Here is a 24,490-nt window from a genome sequence, read left to right on the forward strand (position 1 = left end):
ACAGTGCAACTGATCATGTCATTTGAAATTAGGCTATATACTAGTAACTTGACTTTTCCATACGTTTCCATTAAAGGACATTCCCTCTATCACCTCAATTTCTCAGACAAGGGCTAGGAGCTGGCAAGTTGATAAAGACAGATTCTGTGCATGCTGGCGTGGTATTGCTACTATCTTCTTTCTAAGGCCCCATTTACGTTATCAGCATTGCCTTCTCAAGTAGACAGAATTCTGACCTCCAGCACTGTGAGACAGTAAAGATGTGCTGTTGAAGCCACTCCATTACAAGCAGTAACAGGAAAGTGATACAGAGGATAAGCAGAGCCCAAGTCTTAGTTTCTAGTACTATTCATTTTTTAATTTTTGCTAGCAATTGATGGTGTCGCTTTCATTGCTTTTATTATTATTTTTTGTTTCAATATTCCAAAACTTTAATTTGCATTATACTAATTAACATAGTAACTTTTTGTTTTTATTCAATTTATTTTAATTTTCACTTGACATACAATATTATTAGTTTCAGGTATAAAACAGAGTGATTAGACATTTATATAACTTACAAAGTGATCACCTCAATAAGTCCAGGATCCACCTAGCACCATACACTTATTAAATATTATTGACTATTTTCCCTATGCTGTATTTTAGCTCCCTGTGACTTTATAACTGCCAATGTGTACTTCTTAATCCTTTCACCTTTCACACCCATCCCTGGACCCTCTCCCATCTGGTTACCATCAATTAAGTTTATTTTTTAGATTCCACATATAAGTGAAATCATACGGTATTTGTCTTTCTCTGACTTATTTCACATAGCATAATAGCCTCTAGCTCCATCCATGTTGTCACAAATGGCAAAATTACATTCTTTTTTATGGCTGAGTAATATTCCATTATATATATTCCAATATATATATTACCTCTTCTTTATCCATTCAGCTACAGATGGACACTTAGGCTGCTTCCATATCGTGGCTATTGTAAATAATGCTGCAATGAATATAGGTGTGCATATATCTTTTTGATTAGTATTTTGGATTTCTTTGGATAATACTAGTGGTGGAATTGCTGGGTCACATGGTAGTCTATTTCTAATTTTTTGAGGAACATCCATACTCTTTTCCACAGTGGCTGCACCAATCTGCATTCCTATTAACAGTGCATGAAGATTCCATTTTCCCTACATCCTCTCTAACACTTGTTTGTTGATTTATAGATGATAGCATTCTGACAAGTGTGTGATGATATCTCATTGTGGTTTTAATTTGCATTTTCCTGATGAGCATCTTTTTATATGTCTATTGGCCATCTGTATGTCCCCTTGGGAAAAATGTCTGTTCAGGTCCTCTGCCCATTTTAAAAATCAGATTTTTGGGGGTTTTTTTGGTGTTAACTTGTAATATCCTTACTTTTTTTTTTATATTAACCCTTTAAAGGATGTATCACTGGCAAATATCTTCTTCCTTTCATTCAGTGGATTATCTTTTCATTTTGTTGATGGTTCCCTCTGCTGTGCAAACACTTTTAGTTTGATATAGTCCCATTATTTCCACCCCTCCCTCCCCCAATTGTCTAAGGAAACATACCACCCCTTCCAAAAAAAATTTAAGACCAATGTTAAAGAACTTGTTGCCTATTTTCTTCTGGAGTTTTATGGTTACAGGACTTAATTTAAGTCTTTAATCCATTTTGAGTTTATTCTTGTATATGTATAAAAAAGTGATCAGTTTCTTTTTTCTTTTTTTTTTGCATGTATGTATTTGGTTTTCTCAACATCACATGGGTTTATTTCTGGGTTCTTTATTCTGTTCCATTGATCTATTTTTATGCTAGTACCATGTTGTTTTCAGTACTATAGTATAATTTGAAATCGGGTAGCATTATACTTCCACCTTTGTTATTCTTTCTCAAGACTGCTTTGGCTATTCGGGATCTTTTGTGGTTTTAAATTTAAGGATTATTTGTTCTATTTCTGTGAAAAAAGCCATTGAATCTATCTATAGCTTGCTTTAGGGATTAACAATATTAATTATTTCTTTCCATGAGCACAGTATATCCTTCCATTTATTTGTACCTTCTTTAATCTTATAGTTTTCCAACTGCAGGTCTTTTACCTGTTTGGTTAAATTTATTCCCAGGTGTTTTATTCTTTTTGATGCAATTGTAAATGGAATTATTTTCTTAATTTCTCTTTCTGATAGCTCATTATTGGAGAGTTCAGATTTGGCACCCATCTGTCACTGGTAGGTTGGGAGGGAAGAGAGTTCAGCAGTGGCTACTGCCAGTACTTCTGTCTGGAGAAAGCTGCCCCTACAGCCCTCACCCTGAAACTAGTCTATTAAGTTCCTCCCTCTATGTCCCTGGTGCTTTGTGAGTTGCTGCCCCTATATTGGGGGTTAGAGCAAGTGAGTCCATGGGCAGCCCAAGAGGAGTGTCTAGGTCATTAAAAGCCCTCCATCTCTCTGGGATATAATCCCTGCTGTTTTTCACAGGCAGACGTTATAAGGACGTTATATGTCCTCTTCCTGACACTGGAACCCTGGGCTGGGGAACCTCATGTGGGGCTAGGGGTGGGCAAAGTTTTTGACTCGAGGGCCACAATGGGTTCTTAAACTGGACCGGAGGGCCGGAACAAAAGCATGGATGGAGTGTTTGTGTGAACTAATATAAATTCAAAGTAAACATCATTACATAAAAGGGTACAGTCTTTTTTTCTTTTAGTTTTATTCATTTCAAACGGGCCGGATCCAGCCCGCGGGCCGTAGTTTGCCCACGGCTGGATCTCTCAGTCACTGGTGACACTTCCACAGCCGAGATGTCCCTCCTGACTCTCAATTGCCACACCATGGGTGTGGGACCTGATGTTCCACTTCTCCACCTCTCTTCTACCCTTCTCAATGTGGATTCTTCTTTACATCTTAGTTATAGGACTTTTGTTCAGCTAGTCTTCAGGTGGTTCTTATGATGGATGTTTATAATTTAGTTGCAATTTTTATAAAGGAGGCGGCGAACAGTGTTTACCCACTTCACCATCTTGACTGGAAGTTCCCCTAATACTATATCTATATCTATATCTATATCTATATCTATATCTATATCTATATCTATATCTATATATAAAGCCAGTGTCCGTGACGACCAAAGGACCGGTCACCATGAGGTGCATCGAGCACCTTTCGGTCCCTCCTCCCCGGCCCGTGAGCAGGGCGGGGCAGGACTGGGGACTGGTGAGCCGGCTGAATGGCTGACCTCTTGGTCCCTGCCCCCCGTCTGCAGGCTTCGATGAATCAGCGATGGTGAACAGGGAAATCGGGGTGGTTGGCAGGAGGGCCAGGCTGGCTGTCAGGCTGTTGGGATCATCAGCTCATCCCCGGCTGCTCAGGGGCACAGGCCTGCGGGAAAGCAGGCACCGGCGACTTTACCTCCATGCGCGTGCACCCGGTAGGCCACTGATTGAAATGCGCTGCCTACTTGGGGCCACTCACACTGGGATGGGTAGGTCACAGGCGCACCCCGCAGCTTCCATCAATGCCTCAAGCCCCATAGCAGCGGCAGTGGCGCCCATGTGAGCAGCCCCAAGCGGGCAGCGCATTCCATCAGCTGCCTGCCCGGCGCATGCGCATGGAGGTGAAGTCGCCAGTGCCTGCTTTCCCACAGGCCTGCGCCCCGGAGCAGCTGGGGATGAGCTGGTGATCCCAAGACCTGACAGCCCACTGGCGGAGGCGGCATTCGGCCTGGGGACTGGCGAACAGGCAGAAGAGGGCCCTGATTGCAGGAGGCTAGGCCCTAGGGGCCCTACCCGCACGATTTTGTGCGCTGGGCCTCTAGTTTTTAATAAAAGGAACTAGGCTTCCTTAGAGAAATGCTGAGCCTAGGACTGGGGCAGGTAAAATACAAGATTCTTGTACCAAGAGAAAATGACATATATAATAAATACAACAGCTAATTCAGTTTTCCCCAGTTTTGCAATGTTGCTTTCTCTTTTAAAATGCCATTATAATTTAGAGATACTGAAGTGACTTCAGTAAGTGACTGATTGGATAACCTTAAAATCTAGAGCCATTTCTCTCAGTCGAAGAAACTGTCAACTTCCACACAGCTTAGGGCTTGAGATTTGTTAGGAAGTCAGCTAACACATTCAAAACAGAAGCTTCATTTAAATTACTTAGATCTCAATGTAATCCTAGAAAGAAGTATAATCCTGGTATACTGCCTGGCACATGATTTAGCTGAACTGAACGTTAGTGCCCAATGTGTTTCCTTCTCTGGAAAAAAAAAAAATCATCAAACTCATCTCAGCCAAACAACTCTGGCAACTGAAACTGCAAAATCAATAAATTTAAGAACTTATTTTTCACCTAGCAGTAGACTTGTTAAGATGAAACTGATCTCTGTTACATATCTGAAAATACACAGAGATGTGTATGGGATATTCAGCCATAAAACTAAATCATGTTTATATACTGTCTATTATATTTCATTTGACAGTTTTCATTAAAATCTTGACTCATAAGCATTTATAAAATTTACTGAATGAGTACATCAATCATGAGATACTTTTCCTTATAGATTGGTGAAATGGGGAAAGCAAGTTATAACAAAATGCTTTTGGCTATAAATAACAGAATACCATATGAAAGTCATACAAACAATCTGGTCTTATGTTTCTCACATAAAATTAAGTCTGGCCCCAAGGCTGGTTCAGACGCCAGGCTCTCCCTTTCTAATCTGCCATCCTCTTGGCCTCAAGACGGTTGCAGCAGCTCCAAGTATCATGTGCTCTCACAATAACATACCAAAGCAGGAAAGGAGCACACCAGCCCTTCAATCAACCTTTCATCTTAGTAAGGAGGAAAATCTTCCCTAGAGCCGCCTGCCAGGCTCTCCACATTAAGTCCTCTTGGGAGATTGGCCAACAGGAGGCTGAAAAGGCAGTATCAGGTGATTTCATCCTCAGTTTGGGATGTGTGTATCAGAGATTCATTTTAAGCATTCAAATATGCTTGCTGTAGAGAGTCCTTCCAGAAAGGCCCAAGCAGTTGTTAGTTGGTGATGAGGATCATTTACCTAATGTAAGTGACAAAACCGATACATTGGTTACACTAAAGAAACTGACAGGATGAAGTGTTACTGATACAGAGTCTTGTGGAGAGTTTTCTCCAAATCAGAAATATATTGGTCTTATTTTTCTGAGTTGTAAAGCAGGAGAGCAGCATAAAATTTTTTTAAAAAAGGGTCCACCAAGGAGAAACCAAGATGGCAGCATAGGTAAACACCGGAAATTGCTGCCTCGCACAACTACTTAAAAAATACAACTAAAAGACAAAACGGACATCATCCAGAACCACAGGAAGGCTGGCTGAGTGGAAATTCTACAACTAGAAGGAAAGAGAAAAGCACACTGAGACTCAGAGGAGGTGCGGAAGTAAAAGTACAGAGGTACGGAGGCGCACGTGAAAAGGGCTGGCAACTGAGGACGCAGTTGTCTTTTTCAATCGGGGCGAAGTCTCAAGCTCCCAACGGCTCTGAACTCCAGTTCCGGGCGAGTCTCTGGGGACCCAGACTCATACGGGGAGAAACTGGACTGTTTGGCATCGGTCGGAACTCGAGGGCAGCTTTCTCTCAGAGGTGCTTGCAGCGATTACCAGGGGACACTGAGACCTGGGGCCTCTTAGGTTAGGAGTGAAGATCAGCCATAGCTGTTTGCTCCACCCTGTTGATTCTCTAAGACCCTGCCCCACCCAAGCTGTGCGCAGAGGCTTTTGCATATGAAAGGCCTGGCCCTTTGCAATCTGAAAATTACCTAACAAACTGCAGCTGGGTTAGAGAGACCCAGAACTTCCAAAAGAAGGCCCAAGGCCTCACAGCAGCTTGCATTGCTTCACAGCTGGGCCTCATCTAAGCACCTCCAAACCCCAAACAAAGAAGAGGAATCTGCAGATTTCTCCATAGCTCCTGCTGGGTAGCCTCAGGCAGAAGCTAAATTAGCACCTCCTTAGAGATCCAAGAGCCAGTGTACCCAGTGGTCAGAGTGGGACCATCCAGATTACAACTCCTCAGATCCTTAAGGGACACACTCAGGGGGCAGACTCAGTGAGCACCAAAGCCCCACTGAAGCAAGTCTTGCCCCTAAGGGTGTCTCCAGCACAGAAGTTCTCCCACTGTAGACACAGCTGATTCTCACTGCCAATTGGCCTGGAGGGCAATTCCTCCCAGTGATACCGACAACAATCAAGGCTTAACTACAACAAGACTGTGCACAAAGCCCACAAAAGGGTGCACCAAGAGTATCCACCCCAGGTAATTGGGGAGGCTGAGCCACTGGGCCGTATAGGACACCTAGCACAGAAAGCCACTCTATCAACACAAGGAAGCATAAAAAATAAGGAGACAAAGAAACAGGTCACAAATGACAGAAATGGAGGAAAGCAAACTACAGGATATAGAGTTCAAAACCACACTTATAAGGTTTTTCAAGAATTTCCTAGAAACCGCTGATAAACTTAGTGAGACATTCAAGAAATCCGGTGAGACCCTCAAGGATATTAAAAAGGACCAACTAGAAATTAAGCAAACACTGACTGAAATAAAGAATATTATACAGAGTTCCAACAGCAGACTAGAGGATCACAAGAATCAAGTCAAAGATTTGAAATACGAAGAAGCAAACAACATCCAACCGGAAAAACAAAAAGAAAAAAGAATCCAAAAATATGAAGAAAGTGTAAGGAGCCTCTGGGACAACTTCAAACGAACCAACATCCGAATTATGGGGTTGCCAGAAGAAGAGAGAGAGCAAGATATTGAAAACCTATTTGAAGAAATAATGACAGAAAACTTCCCCTACCTGGTGAAAGAAATAGACTTACAAGTCCAGGAAGCGCAGAGAACCACAAACAAAAGGAATCCAAAGAGGACCACACCAAGACACATCATAATTAGAAAGAAAATGCCAAAAAAAAAAAAAAAGACACATCATAATTAAAATGCCAAGAGCAAAAGACAAAAAGAGAATCTTTTTTTTTTTTTTAATAAGGCACATTTTAATAGAAAAACAAATGGCAGATGTTTTATACGTTGCATTTTCTTCCAAGAACATCTAGAACAAGGGGTCACTTCATACTTTCATGCTAGTTCAGCGCTGCAGATTGAAAACCAGTTTAGAAAACAGCCAAACCTTCCTCCCGCGACACGGATCTGCTTGTGGCAGACTCACGCCTTCTCAGCCATCAGCATGGAGTCAAAAGCGGTGGACAGGACTTTGCAGATGGCCTGTACTTGTTCCAGGCTGCTGCACTGGTACACCCACAGGCTGACTTCCTCGTTGCTGGCATCGGTGGTCTTCAGTGCCAGCAGGCTTTTCCCCGCCCCCAGGCCGTCGTCATAGCACACCATCCGGATGATCAGGTAGAGGGCGTGCCTGTGCAGCACATCATACTGATCAGGTGTGGATACTTTGATGCTGTACTTGGAAACGCCCATAATCACTTCTTCCTCCAGGGGAACGAAAGGCAGCTTCCCATCTTGCTGGGGAACATCTATATAATTTAGCAGGTCCAGTGGCCCTTCCAGATTTTTTCCTTCGGAGAGTTTCAGTTTCTCAATGGCACCAACGTATCTTATTCGGAATTCCGCACAGGTGTCTGAGTTGTTGTTGCTTTGTCCTGAGCTTTTGGGGGAGTCCTTGTCGAGGCTGGCCACCGTGCTGGACCGAGAAAGGCCCCCAAGGCTGGAGTCCACAGACTCACAGCCGCTAGCCCATCCCTGGGGTCGTCTGCGGTAGGACACCCACCGCCTTGCTGCCCGTGTAGGGGCAGCCACTCCCGCTCCCGATTCCAGCGCCAGCTTCTCAAAGAGAGAATCTTAAAAGCAGCAAGAGAAAAACAGTCAGTTACCTAAAAGTGAGTACCCATACGACTGTCAGCTGATTTCTCAACAGAAACTATGCAGGCCAGAAGGTAGTGGCAAGAAATATTCAAAGTGATGAATAGCAAGAACCTACAACCAAGATTACTTTATCCAGCAAAACTATCATTCAGAATTGAAGGTCAGATAAAGAGCTTCACAGATAAGAAAAAGCTAAAGGAGTTCATCACCACCAAATCAGTATTATATGAAATGCTGAAAGGTATCCTTTAAGAAGAGGAAGAAGAAGAAGAAAAAGGTAAAGATACAAATTATGAACAACAAATACACATCTATCAGCAAGTGAATCTAAAAATCAAGTGAATAAATAATCTGATGAACAGAATAAACTGGTGAATATAATAGAATCAGGGGCATAGAAAGGGAATGGACTGACTATTCTCGGGAGGGAAAGGGGTGCGGGGGGGTGCGGGAAGAGACTGGACAAAAATCATACACCTATGGATGAGGACAGTAGAGGGGGTAAGGGCAGAGGGTAGGGTGGGAACCGGGTGGAGGGGAGCTATGGCAGGAAAAAAGAGGAACAACTGTAATCTGAACAATAAAGATTTAATTAAAAAAAAAAGGGTCCACCAAATTGGGTGAAGTCAAAGACCTTCATAGCTTAAAGATAGTTCTAGTTTTAATGAATATCCATTTTAAGTAGGAGGAAGCTGGGTAGAAGCGGGAGAGTTTTATTTCTCGTGGGAGATAAAGTCCGGTATTATGAACTGTAAATATCTCAAATAGAGAAACATTCATTCTTTGTACTTGATACATGATAAATAATAAATTTAAGGTGCTTCAATAAATTTAGTACTTCTTAAATGAGCAATGACATCTTTAAATTTATACATTACTATCACTTATAAATACATTCATGAAATACAGTTAAAACTGCAAATTTGACCACACAAAATGGATTATCTTTCCAGTCAGCATATGGACCCTGTGTTGCAGCATTTTCATGTTTAATAGCAAGAGGCTCTATCATTGTTTCTCCAGTGCCCTGGCAAAGTATACAACAGATCTGAACCAACTGGTTTTTTACTCATGATCTTTAAAAAGAGAATGCTTATAAAACACCAAAGGCATTTAAAATAAATTTTCAGTTATTTCTGTAAATCAAATTTGACCAAGAAGTTTTTAATATTTTAGCAGACTGAACTTATGAATAGCCTCCTACCCAGTTTAAAATATCCTGCTAAAGCAAACACAATAGGACCTTCTGAACATGCACACACTCACAGGCTCTGGATGCCTTTAACAAAATGAGATTCGCAGAGGCGCTTCTGACTGTCGCTTCTGACCTGTCGTTTCTGACTTCTCCCTGATCTCATTCCAAACACCCTAGATATATTTCAGAGTTGATGACTTTCCTAGCTTTCACCATTACATTATGTTGCAGTTTTAGAATTGAGTTACACAACAATTTACTTTGTCAGGGAGATGTTTAGTTTAATACATGATGTGGCCACTTTTAAAATCACAATCTCTTTACCACTTTATGCTTTCTAAAAGCCTCAAACTCTTCTGCTACTCTAGTGTGATTAATTAATGATCCAGAAAAAGCAAGAAGCATGAGCTGGGTGGGCACAAATGATACATGCATTTCCTGGTACAAACTCACCAAGCAAATGGACTTTTTATGCCACCTTTGGGTTTAATTTTTCATTTCATTAGATTTTGCTAAGTGGTTTCAAGTTGGTTAAACATTAGAATCTATGTGTGCATCACCATTAGAAACAGTAGACATCTAACCATAGGACATTTTTCTTAAAATCTAATTGCATATATCTTAGCAAACTCTAAACAGTTTCGTTAATGTACCCAAACTCTTTGTAACTTGACCTAGAATCTAAACACTTTTAATGATTTTTTTCCTGGCTTGCTGCATAAGTCTGTTACTTTTATACTTTAAGAAAAGAACTACTTTTAAACTTTAAGAAAATAACTTTAAGAAAAGAACTTTCAAATTCCCAACTCACACATTCTTCAACCTGGCACTATAGATACAAAATATTATTTTCCTTTAGTCATTATATTCCAGACATCTGGTAAGCACACATTTGTTTAAAAATAATTATAAAAAGCAATATTAAATACTCCCTAAAGTCATGCCAAATTGTCAACAAGCTAAATCTAGCATAGTCTGAAGCCAGACATAGCTGTGACCACTAAGATGCATTCATTCTTTTCCCTTCCTTTCATTTCCTCCTGCAAATTCCAACTGTAATACTCTCATTTGCAAATGAGTTTTGTTTTGGGTTTGTTGTTTGCTGCCTACACTTTGCCCTGCTTAATTTACTTTGCTCTAGTCACTATAGAAATGCTAAAATCTTGTTTCTCTCCAATCCAAAATCTGTTCTCATTAATGGTTTGCATTTTCATGAAATCCTATTAAGTCTGCAAATATTTAAGAGCCTACAATATGTAAGATACAATATGCAAGAAGCTTATAACTCATGTGAGAAAAGAAAATAGGGAAATGGAAAAGCTAAGAGTGACAGACGTACATAGGAACACAGGCAAGAGGAGAGACAGGTTTGCAGTGACAAGAATGGCTATAGCAGTGCAGAGTAGGTGGAAATAAAGATGAAGTGATCGGGAAAAGAGAATATGGGTCTGTACGGCACTGGAAAAATCAGAGGTCTAATATGAATCTCTGTAAGGCAAGAAGTGAATGTTCCAGATGGAACTATAGGAAAAAAGGCAGCAGCAAATAATACTCTATTGGCGTTTAATTTAATCCTCACCACTATCCAATAACGCAGTACAACTTCTTAAAAATTGAGATGTAATTTGATGTGGTATTAATTTCAGGTATATGACAAAATAATTCCATATACGGTGGGCAAAGGTAGGTTTATAGTTGGTTGTATGGGAAATAATATAAGAAAAACTGTTTCATATTATAAACCTACTTTTGCCCACCCCGTATGTGTATATAGCAGTGATTTTCAAGCTTTTTCATCTCATGGCACACATAAACTAATTACTAAAATCCTGCAGCACACCAAAAAATATATTTTTTGCCGATCTGACAAAAAATAGGAATAATTTTGGTTCATTCACACCAGATAGCTATTGTGTTGACATTTTTTTTTATTTGACAATCTAAGGAAAAAGAGGTCAATGCCCCTGACTAAATAATCAGGTGCTGCATGTTTTAAACATTCTTGCAGCACACTGGCTGAAAAATCACTGGTATATAGTGAAATTATCACCACAATATGTCTAACATCTATCATCACACAACACAGTTACAAATTTTTTTCTTTTCTTATAATGAAAATGTGTAAGATCCACTAGCTCAGTAATTTTCAAGTATAGAGTATGGCATTATCAATTATAGTCACCATGCTGTACATTATTCCCAGTTCTTTATTATGATTAGAAGTTTGTGCTTTTTTACCACTTTCACCCATTTTGCCTACCCTTTAACCCCTGGCCTCTGGCAACCACCAATATGTTCTCTGCATCTATGAGTTTACTATGGTGTTTTTTTGTTTAACTTCACATATAAGATCATATGTATTTGTTTTTCTCTGACTAACTTCCCTAACGCCCTCTATGTCTATCCATACTATCACAAATGGCAGGATTTACTTATTTTTTATGGCTAAATAATATCCTATATTGTGAGGATATTTTTTATGGCTAAACATATCCTATATTCCACTTTTACTTATCAATTCATCTATCAATTCACAATTAAGTTGTTTACATGTTTTGGCTATTGTAAAAGTTAGAAATAGACTACCATATGACCCAGCAATTCCATTGCTAGGTATTTGTCCAAAGAAATTTAAAACACTAATTGAAAAGATATATGCAGCATTATTTACAATAGTCAAAATATGGACACAACATGAGTGTCCATCTATAGATGAATGGATAAAGAGGTGGTATATATATATATATATATATATATATATATATATATATATATATATAGGAATATGAATCAACCATAAAAAAGAATGTAATTTGTGACAAAATGGATGGACCTAGAGAGGCTATGTGAAAAAGAAAATACCATACGATTTCACTAATATGTGGAATCTAAAAAATAAATGAACAACAATACAGAAACAAATTCAGGCACAGGGCTATAATGTACAGCATAGGGAATATAGTCAATAGTATTGTAATAACTTGTGGTGTTAGGTGGATACTGGACTCATCAGGGCAATCACTTCATAAGTTATATAAGTGTCTAATCACTATGTTGTACACCTTAAACTAGTAATATTGTATGTCAACTGTAATTGAAAACTAAATATATAAAAAGAAAATACCAGTACTTCATATAATGCTTAAAATCAATGGGTATTCAATTTGCATTTACCTCATCAGCACAAGCCAGTTTCTGGCCTAAATTACCACAAGCATGACATGCAATAAAAAGTTACTGAACTATCATTCTGGCTGGTGTGGCTTGTTCCAGACACTCAAAGGTTGGTGGTTCGATACCTGGTCTGAGCATATACAAGAGGCAATGAATCAATGTTTCTCTCTCTCTCTCTCTCTCTCTCTCTCTCTCTCTCTCTCTCTCTCTCTCTCTCTCTCAATGAATCAATGTTTCTCTCCCTCTCCCTCTCTCTCTCAAAATTAAATATGTCCTAAAGTGAGGTTTTAAAAAATAAAAAAGTTACTGTTGGTCCCTCTGGAACCATATCTACTTTCTTGAAAACAATTTTATTATCTCTTTCTACATAAAATGTTTCAAAACAGGATTCAAATAAAGTAATCTGTTCTGATCCACTAAGAAACAATGGGAATGGCTTTAATGCATCAGTGGAGTTTATTCAGTAAGTTATTCTTTTTTAGGTGGGTACATCCATCCCATATAAAATGAACAACTTAATTTGTGAATAACCTACCGAATCCAGGAACACTTTTGAGACTGGCTTTGAGGCACACCTTCTCCAACCTGAGGTAGCTGTATCTCATCAAACAATTCCACAGGAACATCCAGTCCATTCTTGTCCGATGATTCATGATAATAACACTTCTTTCTCCAGGAACAAATGCATCCCCTGTTATAATCACTTTTACACCAAATAAGGTTTCCAGCAATGCCTATGGCAAAAACAAAACACATAACAAATTAAAGTTATGGTTTCCCATGAATCTTCTATATTGATCCAGAAGAATGAGAATATGAAGACACCAATTCTATTTTTAGTTTTACTAATTTTAAGTTTCTGGCAGTTTCCTAACTAAAAAATGCTAACTTTCCTGAGGTAAGTTTCCTCAAAGTGAAGGCCATAACAAGAGAAGGAAGGCCATTTCATAATACTAAAGGGATGGATACAACAAGAGGATATAACTCTGGTAAATACATAGGCACCCGACGCAGAAGCACCCAAATAAATAAAAAAAACTTCTGGAAGATATCAAGGGAGAGACCAACAGCAACACAATCATAGTAGGGGATTTTAATACCTCTTGACATCACTGGATAAATCCTCTATCCCAGGGGTCCTCAAACTACGGCCCGCAGGCCACATGCAAATACAAATATTGTATTTGTTCCCGTTTTGTTTTTTTACTTCAAAATAAGATATGTGCAGTGTGCATAGGACTTTGTTCGTAGTTTTTTTTTTAAACTATAGTCCGGCCCTCCAACGGTCTGAGGGACAGTGAACTGGCCCCCTGTTTAAAAAGTTTGAGGACCCCTGCTCTAGACAAAAAATCAGCAAAGAGCCCTACCGGTTTGGCTCAGTGGATAAAGCGTCGGCCTGTGGACCAAAGGGTCCCAGGTTCAATTCTGGTCAAGGGCATGTACCTTGATTGCGGGCACATCCCCAGTAGGAAGTGTGCAGGAGGCAGTTGATTGATGTTTCTCTCTCATCAATGTTTCTAACTCTCTATTTCTCTCCCTTTCTCTCTGTAAAAAAAATCAATAAAATATATTTTTTTAAAAATCAGCAATCCTAAACGACTCACTAAATCAGACAGACTTAATCGACATCTTTAGAACATTTCATCCCAAAGCTACAGAATATGCGTTCTTCTCAAGCGCACATGAGACATTTTCAGAAAAGTCTCTTCAAATTCATGAATATTAAAATCATATCAAGCATCTTCCCAGATCACAATGGCATAATATTAGAAATAAACTACAGTAAAAACAATCAAAACAATTCAAACACTTGGAGGCTAAATAGCATGTTATTAAACAACCAGAGGCCCGGTGCACAAAATTCTTGCACTGGGATTGGGGAGAGGGTCCCCTCAGCCCAGCCTGTACCCTCTCGCAGTCTGGGAGTCCTCAGGGGATGTCTGACTGATGGCTTAGGCTGGACATCCTTAGCGCTGTCGTGGAGGTGGGAGAGGTTTCCGCCACCACTACTGTGCTCACCAGCTTTGAGCCCGGCTTCTGGCTGAGTGGCACTCCTCCTGTGGGAGCGCAATGACCACCGGGGCAGCTCCTGCACTGAGTGTCTGCCCCCTGGTGGTCAGTGCGCGTCATAGTGACCGGTCATTCCTGCACACAGAAAATACTCAAATAGTTGCTGTATATTTTAATTAACTTTTCTGATGGCCAGCATATAGTAGGTATAAAATATTTAGTAGAAAAGTATACTATACTATAGACTGGAGTTTTTAAAAGAGACACAACAGGTGATAAGAAAATCTGATTACTGATTTTAGTCCCCATTTAAATTTTCAAATAATCTACATGTAATAAATTTACTAGCTAATATTTGACTTTACTATTATTTGACTTCCCTATTAATGGAGAGAAAACTGGTCCTATGCAGATAAGAAAATAAAAAGTTCCTTGGCAATATCATGAAAACTTTGATCAAACTGTATCAAATGTATTATGGTGCAGTCATAAAATGGAATATAATCCTATATAATAAAGAGGTAATATGCAAATTGACCATCACACCCTCGCACAAAGATGGCCACCACAAGATGGCTAGCAGGGGAGGGCAGTTTGGGGGGACCAGGCTGGCAGGGGAGGGCAGTTAGGGGCAACCAGACCAGCAGGTGAGGGATGTTGGGGGCGACCGGGCCAGCAGGAGAGGGCAGTTGGGGATGACCGGGCATGCAAGGGAGGGAGGGCAGTTGGGGGTTACCAGGCCGGCAGGGGATGGCAATTAGGGGCAACAAGGCCAGCAGGGGAGGGCAGTTGGGGGAACCGGGCCAGCAGGGGAGGGCAGTTGGGAGCGATCGAGCTGGCAGGGGAGGGCAATTAGGGACGACAAGGTTGGCATGGGAGGGCAGTTAGGGGTGACTGGGCTGGCAGGGGGGTAGTTAGGTGTTGATCAGGCTGGCAGGGGAGTGGTTAGGGGGTGATCAGGCTGGCAGACAGAAGGAGGTAGGGGCAATCAGGCAGGCAGGCAAGCGGTTGGGAGCCAGGAGTCCTGGCTTGTGAGAGGGATGTCCGACTGCCGGATCGGGCCTAAACCAGCAGTTGGACATCCCTCAAGGGGTCCCAGATTGGAGAGGGTGCAGGCCGGGCACAAATTTTGTGCACCGGGACTCTAATACAATATGAAAATAAATGAAGTACCGTAACAATAATATGGTTAACACACAAGCATAATGTTGAGAAACAGAAGGAAACAAATAATACATACAATAAGTGTTCATACATAAAACTTTCTAAAACAGACAGGAACTAAGAAATTTTAGGGGTAAATAGATGGGTAGTAAAAGTATAAACAGCAAGGAAATAACTACCTTTCTAGTCAGGTTAGTGGCTACTTCCATCAGGTAGGAGGGTGTTGTGCTTGGGAAGCTAGGTAGGTAGCTTGCTGGAGGGCTAGCAATGCTTTACTTCATGACCTGGTTAACAGTTATACTTTAAAATTATTTATTAAACTGTGTGTGTTTATGTTTTATTAACTTTTCAGTATGTTTGCTACATTTCATACAAAAAGCTACTTTTTTAAAGAATACGATACAAAACAACACTAGGACTTCAACATAAGAATAAATAGGATTTTTTTAAAAAGGTTAAATGTTAGCTAAAGGAAAAATAATGTTAGAAATGTTATATGTCCAAAAAGTACAGTGTTAAGATCTTAACAGAATTAAAAAAAAAAAAAAAAAAGATCAGCCCTGGCAGGTGTTTCTCAGTGGTTAGAACATCAGCCTGCAAACCAAAGGGTCATGGACTCAATTCCTGGTCAAGAGCAAGTACCTGGGTTATGGGGTTCACTCCCTACCCCACAACCCAGGGTGCATAAGGCAACCAGTAGATGTGTCTCTCTCCCTCTCCCTTCCACTCTCTCTGAAAAGCAATGAAAACCATATCCTCAGGCGAGAATTAACAAAAACAAAAAATCATTTGAGCTAACACAGCTATAGTTATCCCACAGGTCCCCATTAAGTTACTTTCCCTTGACTAAGATTCACATTAGGGCCTAGGTATTTAACCTGGCATTCATTAAACTCTAGGATGGCCTTCAAGAGGTCAATAAAGATGTACCCTTCTTGAAACTGTACACAGGTATGTTGCTAGGCAAAATGCCTATAGTTTCATCAGATTTTCAAAACGGTCCATAAGCACTCAAATAATTATAACTCCAAAGTCTCTGGGAAGTTAAGTCCCTATGTAGAAGACTTCAGTAGAGAAAATCATGGCAGAGACTTCTAGGCTTGGACCCATAGTAAGAAATATCTCTTTTTCTACTTGTAAATATAAAGGACCATCAACTACCAAAATGAATCACTAAATTGTATGTGTTGGCCAAGAGTATATGTGTGACTTCGCCATCCAAGGTTAATTTGGATCAGCTCCCCGCTGCTTTGCAAAGAACTGAAATGCAGGATATCCTTTCCTTAACTGGTTAGAAAGAGGAAGCTGACTATTAATTGTGTCGTATTATAGAAAAGAGTTTCACATTTTAAGCCTATAAACTCAAAACCTCAACTCTAACCTTTTATGTGCAATTTCTAACATATGTTTTCTATGGATCCCAAAAACAATATTTTGCTTTTAATGATGAAAAATGTCAAAATAAACAATTCCAGACTATTTGTCCAGGAGCATATCAATGACATTTTCTCTCTTACCATCTAGCACTCTATCAGAATGTGCCTGAAAGTTCTATATAACCTTTTAGGCAGCTTAGATCTCAAGCTCACATTAATCATTTTTAATACCAGACAAGACATATCCAGTCAACATTATTTTCAGCTCCTGCAAGGCAGAAGAATAACAACTACATGACACAAAGATATAGCTGTAAAGTGTATAAAGGACTCCAGAATTCAAATAATCCAGATTAAATGCTAAAACAAAAAGACACTGTTCTCATATTTGTACTATTTCTATTTCATATTTGCACTATTTCTTCAGCAATAAGAAACTAATCTTGTAAAATTTTATAATGCTGTATTTCTTCTGTTGAACTAAGAACTACAACTCTCATGACTTTTACCTAATTGGGCGAATATTTCTCCTAGAATTAGAAATATAGGAGCAATTACTGAGGATCTTTTATGTACCACCATGTATAAAACATTACAAGGAGAGGTTCCCCTCATGATCACAGAATAGATTTTGCCATGTCCTATGCTCTCATTTATCATTCCAATGTGATTATTATTTCTGTGAACAATAATTAGTCTAAGTGCATTTATCCTAATTTATTTTTAGTAAAAACTTATTTTTAACTGTTTGGGATTGCTTAAAATAAAGTATACCTACTATGGTGGGAAATTACTAAATTTCTCCTAGATAAAAAAATGACCTATTTGCTTCAAAACAAAAACTCCTTTAGTACCTTATAAAAATATGAAATGAACAGTCATAAAAGACACCTTGACAGTTTTTCTCCATTTCTTTGAACAGAGATGAATACTATCTCAAAACTATAACATCAGTTTTCTGTAACCTACCTGATGTCAATAAATTTCTTAACTGGAAGATTCTCCGCCTGATAGGCTATTACCAGTGAGCAAGGCACTGAGTTAAACATCTGAGTAATAGAAGTTTTTCAAATACATACCAATATAATACTATGGTGGTAGTTGACTCGTGCCTATATGTTAAGTTCTCGAATCAGGTAATAAGGCAAAAGTAAGGAAGAGATGAAATTACATTTGAAAATCTCATAGGAAGGTGCCTCACAAATGACCAGCACCTTTGAATATTGAACTAGATTAGTTTGCTGACCACCAGATGAAGTGATTAGTTTACTTGTTTTAAACACGTGAATCATACTCAGCACAGGACCACTCACATTTTCCATTTCATCTCACATGAAGTGGAGGTTCTGGAGGAATCTTATATTTAAATTATTCTCTCTCCACTTTTCCTTCACCCATCCTAGTATATGTAATTGAAGTTGTTTAATGTAATTCTGTGGTAATAACAATGGTACTGGTAGTAGTTAGCAGCAGCTATGACAGAATTTGTCCAGTAAAATCCAGCATTTTTTCCAGAACAATGTATTTTAATTATGTGCATGACTGCTCAGAAAGAAAAAAAAAGACTACTTTTCCCAGATTCTATTACATCTTTTACCTGTTCTCACCAATGGGTGAGCAAGAGAGATATGTGCACCTTGTAATTCACTGATCTAAATGAAACATGCTCTGGACTTCCTCCCATCCCCACTGACTATAGAGTGGGACAAAAAAATGGCAGTGACCAGACTTGACCATAAAGAGGAGGATATTATGCCAGGCTGGGTAGAAGGAATCTTCAGCCCTTAAATGACATTAGGGAGCAGAGCTACCCTGTCAACCTGGACCTGAGGATAAATAAAGTTCTACCTTATTCAAGCCACTGTATTTTGAATTTCCTTTGACAGTAATTTAGCCTGAATATAGGAGCAAACATTTGCTACATAATTTACAAAGCCTGTATTATTAGCTCATTTAGTTGTCGCAATAACTCTCTGAGACATGTAGATAGAATTAGAACCTCCTTTTTTACAGAAGAAGAAAGAGAAATTTAGAGAGGCTAAGGAGCTTAGCCAAGTTTAAATGACTAGAAAGTTGTAAGGCCAATCCTGAAACCAAATGTGTGTACCAATAAGCACTCTGCTTATAATGGCTTTCCAAGGAAATCTGAATGACACTGTAAATCATTACAATTACAATGATTTCTACCAAGATAGTAAGAAAATTCTCAAGAGTCTGAAGGTTTTGGTACAGAGGTTCTGCCAAAATCATGATATTCACAACCAAAAGATTATATACTGTGGAAAACTGATGACATTAAAGAAAATGAAGTGTAGGAGCAAATTATGACTATTACTAAAAAAATTATTTACCTCTAAATGTTTTTTTTAGAATTCTATATACAATGCTGACTCTGGAATGGATATCAGACATTATCTACTCTAACTTCCTTATTTTACAGATGATAAAACCTGAGAAAAGTTAAACATTTTCAAAATGAAATTTCTCTGGTTTTATTAATGACTACAAATGGGATTATTTAATATCTGGACAGTTTGTAGACGACTTTTTAGAAAAATCTACTCGTGATAATTTTATGTGAACTGAAAATATGCTTATTTTATTTGACATAAATATTTTATGGAGAAATAGTCACTTTGTAAATAAGCGAGTGATAGTGGCTACGCAATACCAGAAGATGGATATTTTATATTAAATGGTATGTATGAGGGCTATAATGAAATATTGGACTTCGTATTTTTAAAGCTGATTTAAAAATCCAACTCTAAGAATTCACGGCCTGAAAAGTCAACTTCTGACCTCTAACAAGGGAAGTAGTCTTTCAGCCAAATGAAAGCCAGAAAAGAAGGTGGCTGTGTAAATGTACAGTTTGAAAAATTTTAGGTATAAGGACTATTACCTCCACAAGGACAGAGGTCATATCTGTCCTGCTTGTCATTACATCCTAGCAAAATGTTTGGTACATGGTGGATACTTAATAGTTGTTGGATGAATCTTCAGGGATCCTGCTGACTACTTGCAATAAACAAAAATTACAACAAAACATCCTTCTAATTCCCTGGCCAGTGTGGCTCAGTTAGTTGGAGTGTTGTCCTGTGCACCAAAGGGTCACGGGTTCAATTCCTAGTCAGGGCACATACCCAGATTGTAGATTCGATCCTGTCAAGGTGCATATGGAAGGCAACCGATCGATGATTCCCTCCCTCTCTCTCTAAAAAATAAACAAAAATCCTTCTATTAAGAAAAGAAAAATAAATTTGCCTAAAAGAGTAAGAAGGATCCATACAAATATTCAATGCAAAGTATTTTCTACAGGAAAGAAAAAAAAAAAGGATGACCACTGCTTCCAGCCCAGACAAAGTAAATGGTAGTAGACTTACCACCCAGTTGACTTAAAGAAAAATATGGTCACATAATAAATAAACAGATGAAGAACTTCAAGAAAGTAATGAAACCAACAAGAAACAATAAATTCTAGGATTTTAAAGCACACTATTTTATACAGAAATCCACTATGTAAGGAAAACAGCAGGAGAAAGGGTTAGTGACCTTGGCTATCCTGTGTGACACTACAAGAAATCTAATATATATATATATATATATATATATATATATAAACTGTAGTCCCAGAAGGACAGAATTGAGCAGAAAAAGCTAGATGAATTAATGGGCCAATTTGGAAAAAAACTAACATGCAGATCTAAGAAGCCCAATAAACACAATAAACTACACATAAAGAAAAATACATTTAGATATATGTATCATGATCAAACTGCTAAATAAAAACAAAGAGAAATCTTAAAAGCAATCAGAGATAAATGACCCATAAGACAGTAGAACTTTAAAGTATGAAAAGAAAAATTTTATAGCCAGCAACACTATGCTTCAAAAGTGAAGGCAAAATAACGAAAATTTCAATTAAATTAAAACAATTCAGCTACAGGAGCCCTCACTACAAGAAAAGCTAAAGGAAGTTCTTTAAGCTGGAGGGAAAAGGCACTAGATGGAAACTGTAATATACATAAAGAATAAAGAACACTAGATATGAAAAATATTTAAATAAAGACTGTATTTTTTCTTCTAGTTTCTTTAAAAGACATGACTATTTAAAGCAAAAAATTGTAACATTGCATTATGGAGTTAATTATGTAAGTAGATGTAATGCAAACATGTCAAACTCAAAGGCCAAATAAACAAGGTTTAAGTTTATGTGGGCTGCAAAAAAAGCTTCAATTTTCACAGAAACGTAGGTATATTTCGATAGAGACATGCTGAATACAAAGGGCTGAAATATATGAGTAATCGTTCACATAAAATAATAAAACATTTTAACAAAAATTAATATTTTTTCTCAAACATTAACTTACCAGACACTGAATAACAGCACAAATTAATAAGCGTAACACAAATAAACCTATTTTTCTTGTTCTCCAAAAGCGAAATATTTCCTGTTACGCACACCAAACAAGTCAGTCCAAGACTAATGACGTGGCAATCAGGTGCTAAAATATTCGCTGCTAGTATTACTGGAGAGAAATGGTGCACATGTGTGTAAGGCGTGTAAGGGAAATGAATGCAACATGATTATAGTAATCAGTCATTAGCGAACGTTGTAGTTCATTATTAATAATCATGTATAACAGGATATTGTAAAAATTAAGTCACGAAATTTTTATTAAAACGTTTCTTACCTACCATTATATTGGATGGGCCGCAAAAATATTCATTGTGGGCTGCAAACTCATGGGCCGAGAGTTTGACATGCTTGATGTAATATATGATAATGCAGTACAAAGGATGTAAGAATAAATGCATTACACTATTACAAGGTTCTTACATTTTATAAGATGCAATAAATATTAACTTTAAGTGGACTGTAATACACTAATGTTGCATTAGGTAATTTTTAAACCATAATTTAAAAAATTATATGAATATAATTTTCTTTCAAAACTAGAGGAGAGAATGTTGAATGTTTTATGAAGCCAGCCTATTCTGATATCAAAGTTTGGGCAGTCTGACCTTGCAACTTCTTTATGTTTGTCTACTCATCCAAAAAATATTTTAATACGTACCTTGTTTCAGGCATTTCAGCAACCTATGTCCTTTGCTGCTCTACCAAAAGAGAAGGCTTTCTATGACCATTTCTTGCCAACTTTCCTCTCCACTGTGAGCTATAAAATGGGGACAATGGTGGCACCTGAAATGAAGCCATCCTCCTAAATACAGTAGCTGCCTCAAAAGTGGTCAGCAGCTCTGATCTTCCTTATCCTGGAATTTTTACTTTGACTTTTCCTTTCAACAAAATCTCTTCATTCTTCTCCTTATAACGGAATTAAATATGCAACCACACCACAATTGTTTATTACCTACCAGTATGCTGTCCCTTTCCCTATGCCTGTAGAACAGACAGCTTTAAGTGCAAATACAGGAGATAAGAGGACAGAAGGACAGAAAGAGGCAGAGGGCTACTTCTAGTTAAACAGTATCACATTTCATAAGACAAATATCTATAATTTAAAACAAATTAATCTTGTAAACAAGGAACAAATTAATTTCAAACATTATCCATCAGAGGATTCCCTTTTAAATATGAAAAGAAGGGTACACTGTAAATGATTTATTAAAATTAAATTTACAGAAAACTTTTAAGAAATATCTACTCCATCAAGGTAGGTATACCACCAAGGCATCTGGAAATATTTCCCAATCAATCTCTACCTGAGAGGTCCATACCATCAGCACGATACTCTCCTCTCTCTTAACATAACAATGGCATCTGCTTGAGGAGATATACACAACTCAATTTTAAAAAAGCAGGAAAAGAAGACCCTTCAACAAATGAAGGAAGAGGATTCCTTTCTAGTTCTCCTGTTTGAGTATAACACCCACCATAACAAGTAAGTAAACCAGTAAGAGTAAGTTCTAGGTGTTGCTCAGGAAAAAGAAAGAACATAACACTCACAAAGGATAAACAGCCTATTCAAGGTAAGGACAACTGCATACATGTCAATTTTCAGAGAAGGCTGAAGCCTCTGCAGTCCCAGACAAGAGAGGAGTCTGGACTGGAATCCTCCTGGGAGTCCCCAGCTCAGGATCAGAAGGAATATGCTCACAACAGCATTCACTGACCTTGCAGAGATACCTGGCAGTTCCAGGAATCCACTACACGTTTTGTATGTACTTTCACCTTACAGATGTTGTTGACCTAGTCCACAGATAGGAAACCACTTTATCCCTAAATTCTGTGGTTATTGGGAAGAATTAAAGCAATGACATCAATATCAGGAGTTTAAAAAATATTTATCTAAATCTTAATTTTTGTTTTGTAAAGTAAATAGAAATGCAAAATTGGTGATGCAAAATTGATGATGCAAATATTCTTCAATCTGTATCTTTAGATCTGTATATTTTGCTATATTTAAAGCATATCTCAATGAAGAAAATTTTGAAATTAAAATGTCTCAATTAGATGTTTTACTTCCAAGGACAATTATTTTTCTCTCTAGTTTTTGTATTTCCTTTAAATTCTAATGCACCTCTTATATAACAGGAAAGACTTAAATCTAACATTTGACTAAATCTGACTAACAAAATAAAAATCTATAGGTTGGGCCACTTTGATGTCTCCTTCTCTGCTGTGTAACTTACCACTGGAAGTGTGAGCCAGGTTGCCACAAGGCGGTTGCTGATCCAGCGATACCAGGATGGGTTTACAAGCATCAAAGGTAAAAAGGGACCCAGCATGAAAATGCTTCCAAAAAAGCTTCCCCAAAATAGAGTGAGTATGAAGTAAATCCCTTTCCATGACACCATGATTCTGAAAGATGTAAAAAGGAAAGGTACATTTCGTTAATATATGTAACTGTTCAAATTCAATTTCAGAATGCTGATATAATAATCTTTAATTAGAGGGCTACAGCAAGCATGCCAAACTCAAAGGCCTACACAGGCCAAATAAACAAGGTTTAAGTTTATGTGGGCCACAAAAAAACAAAAGCTTCAATTTTCATAGAAACATAGGTTTATTTCAATAGAAACATGCTGAATACAAAGGGCTGAAATGAATAATTGTTCACATAAAATAGAACACTTTAATAAAAATTAATATTTTTAAATTAACATTTTAATAAAAAATTATTTTTTCTTGAACATGAACTTACCAGACACTGAACAATGCACAAATTAATAAGCAAATAAACCTATTTTTCTTGTTCTCTAAAAGCAAAATATTTCCTGTTGCACACACCAAAGAAGTCAGTCCAAGACTAATGACGTGGCAATCGGCTGCTAAAATATTCACTGCTAGTATTAGTGGAGAGAAATGGTGTGTCTGCATGTAAGGCGCCTAAGGGAAGTGAATGCAGCATGATTATAGTAATTAGTCATTAGCAAATGTTGTAGTTCATTAATAATCCTATATAATAAAACCCTAATATGCTAATCAATGGAACAACCAGCAGAATGACCAGTTGCTATGATGCGCACTGAGTGTCTGCCCCCCAACCCCCGAAGAGGGAGGCGACCCGTAGTGGCGATCGGGGAGCGGGGCCAGCCAGCGGGTGGTGCCAGGTCGCCAGCCAAGGTGGGTGCCAGTGGGGGGGGGGGGCTCCCCCAATTGCTCCACCTGCCGGTCGCCCCAAAGAGCCACCCTGATCGCTGGCCAGGCCTAGGGACCCTACCC

General features: G+C 38.4%; 1 protein-coding gene across 4 annotated transcripts in view; it reads right to left on the minus strand.

Annotated features, from left to right (window-relative positions):
* The window catches only part of LCLAT1 (lysocardiolipin acyltransferase 1), a 123,993-nt gene that overhangs the window by 56,869 nt on the left and 42,634 nt on the right, over positions 1–24,490 (minus strand). For 2 of the 4 annotated variants that reach the window (XM_081101275.1, XM_081101276.1), the window contains exons 2-3: positions 23,458–23,626; positions 12,792–12,990 (exon numbers count right to left, since the gene is read on the minus strand). In XM_081101275.1, the coding sequence (XP_080957401.1) occupies positions 12,792–12,990; positions 23,458–23,622 (364 nt within the window). In that variant the 5' untranslated portion in view covers positions 23,623–23,626. Of the gene's footprint in view, positions 1–7,029; positions 7,863–12,791; positions 12,991–23,457; positions 23,627–24,490 lie in introns of those variants that run through there. The other 2 variants (XM_081101278.1, XM_081101277.1) reach the window with 2 other exon arrangements.

The sequence above is a fragment of the Myotis nattereri genome, assembly GCF_964212035.1.
Source record: "Myotis nattereri genome assembly, chromosome: 10".
Taxonomy (NCBI): domain Eukaryota; kingdom Metazoa; phylum Chordata; class Mammalia; order Chiroptera; family Vespertilionidae; genus Myotis; species Myotis nattereri.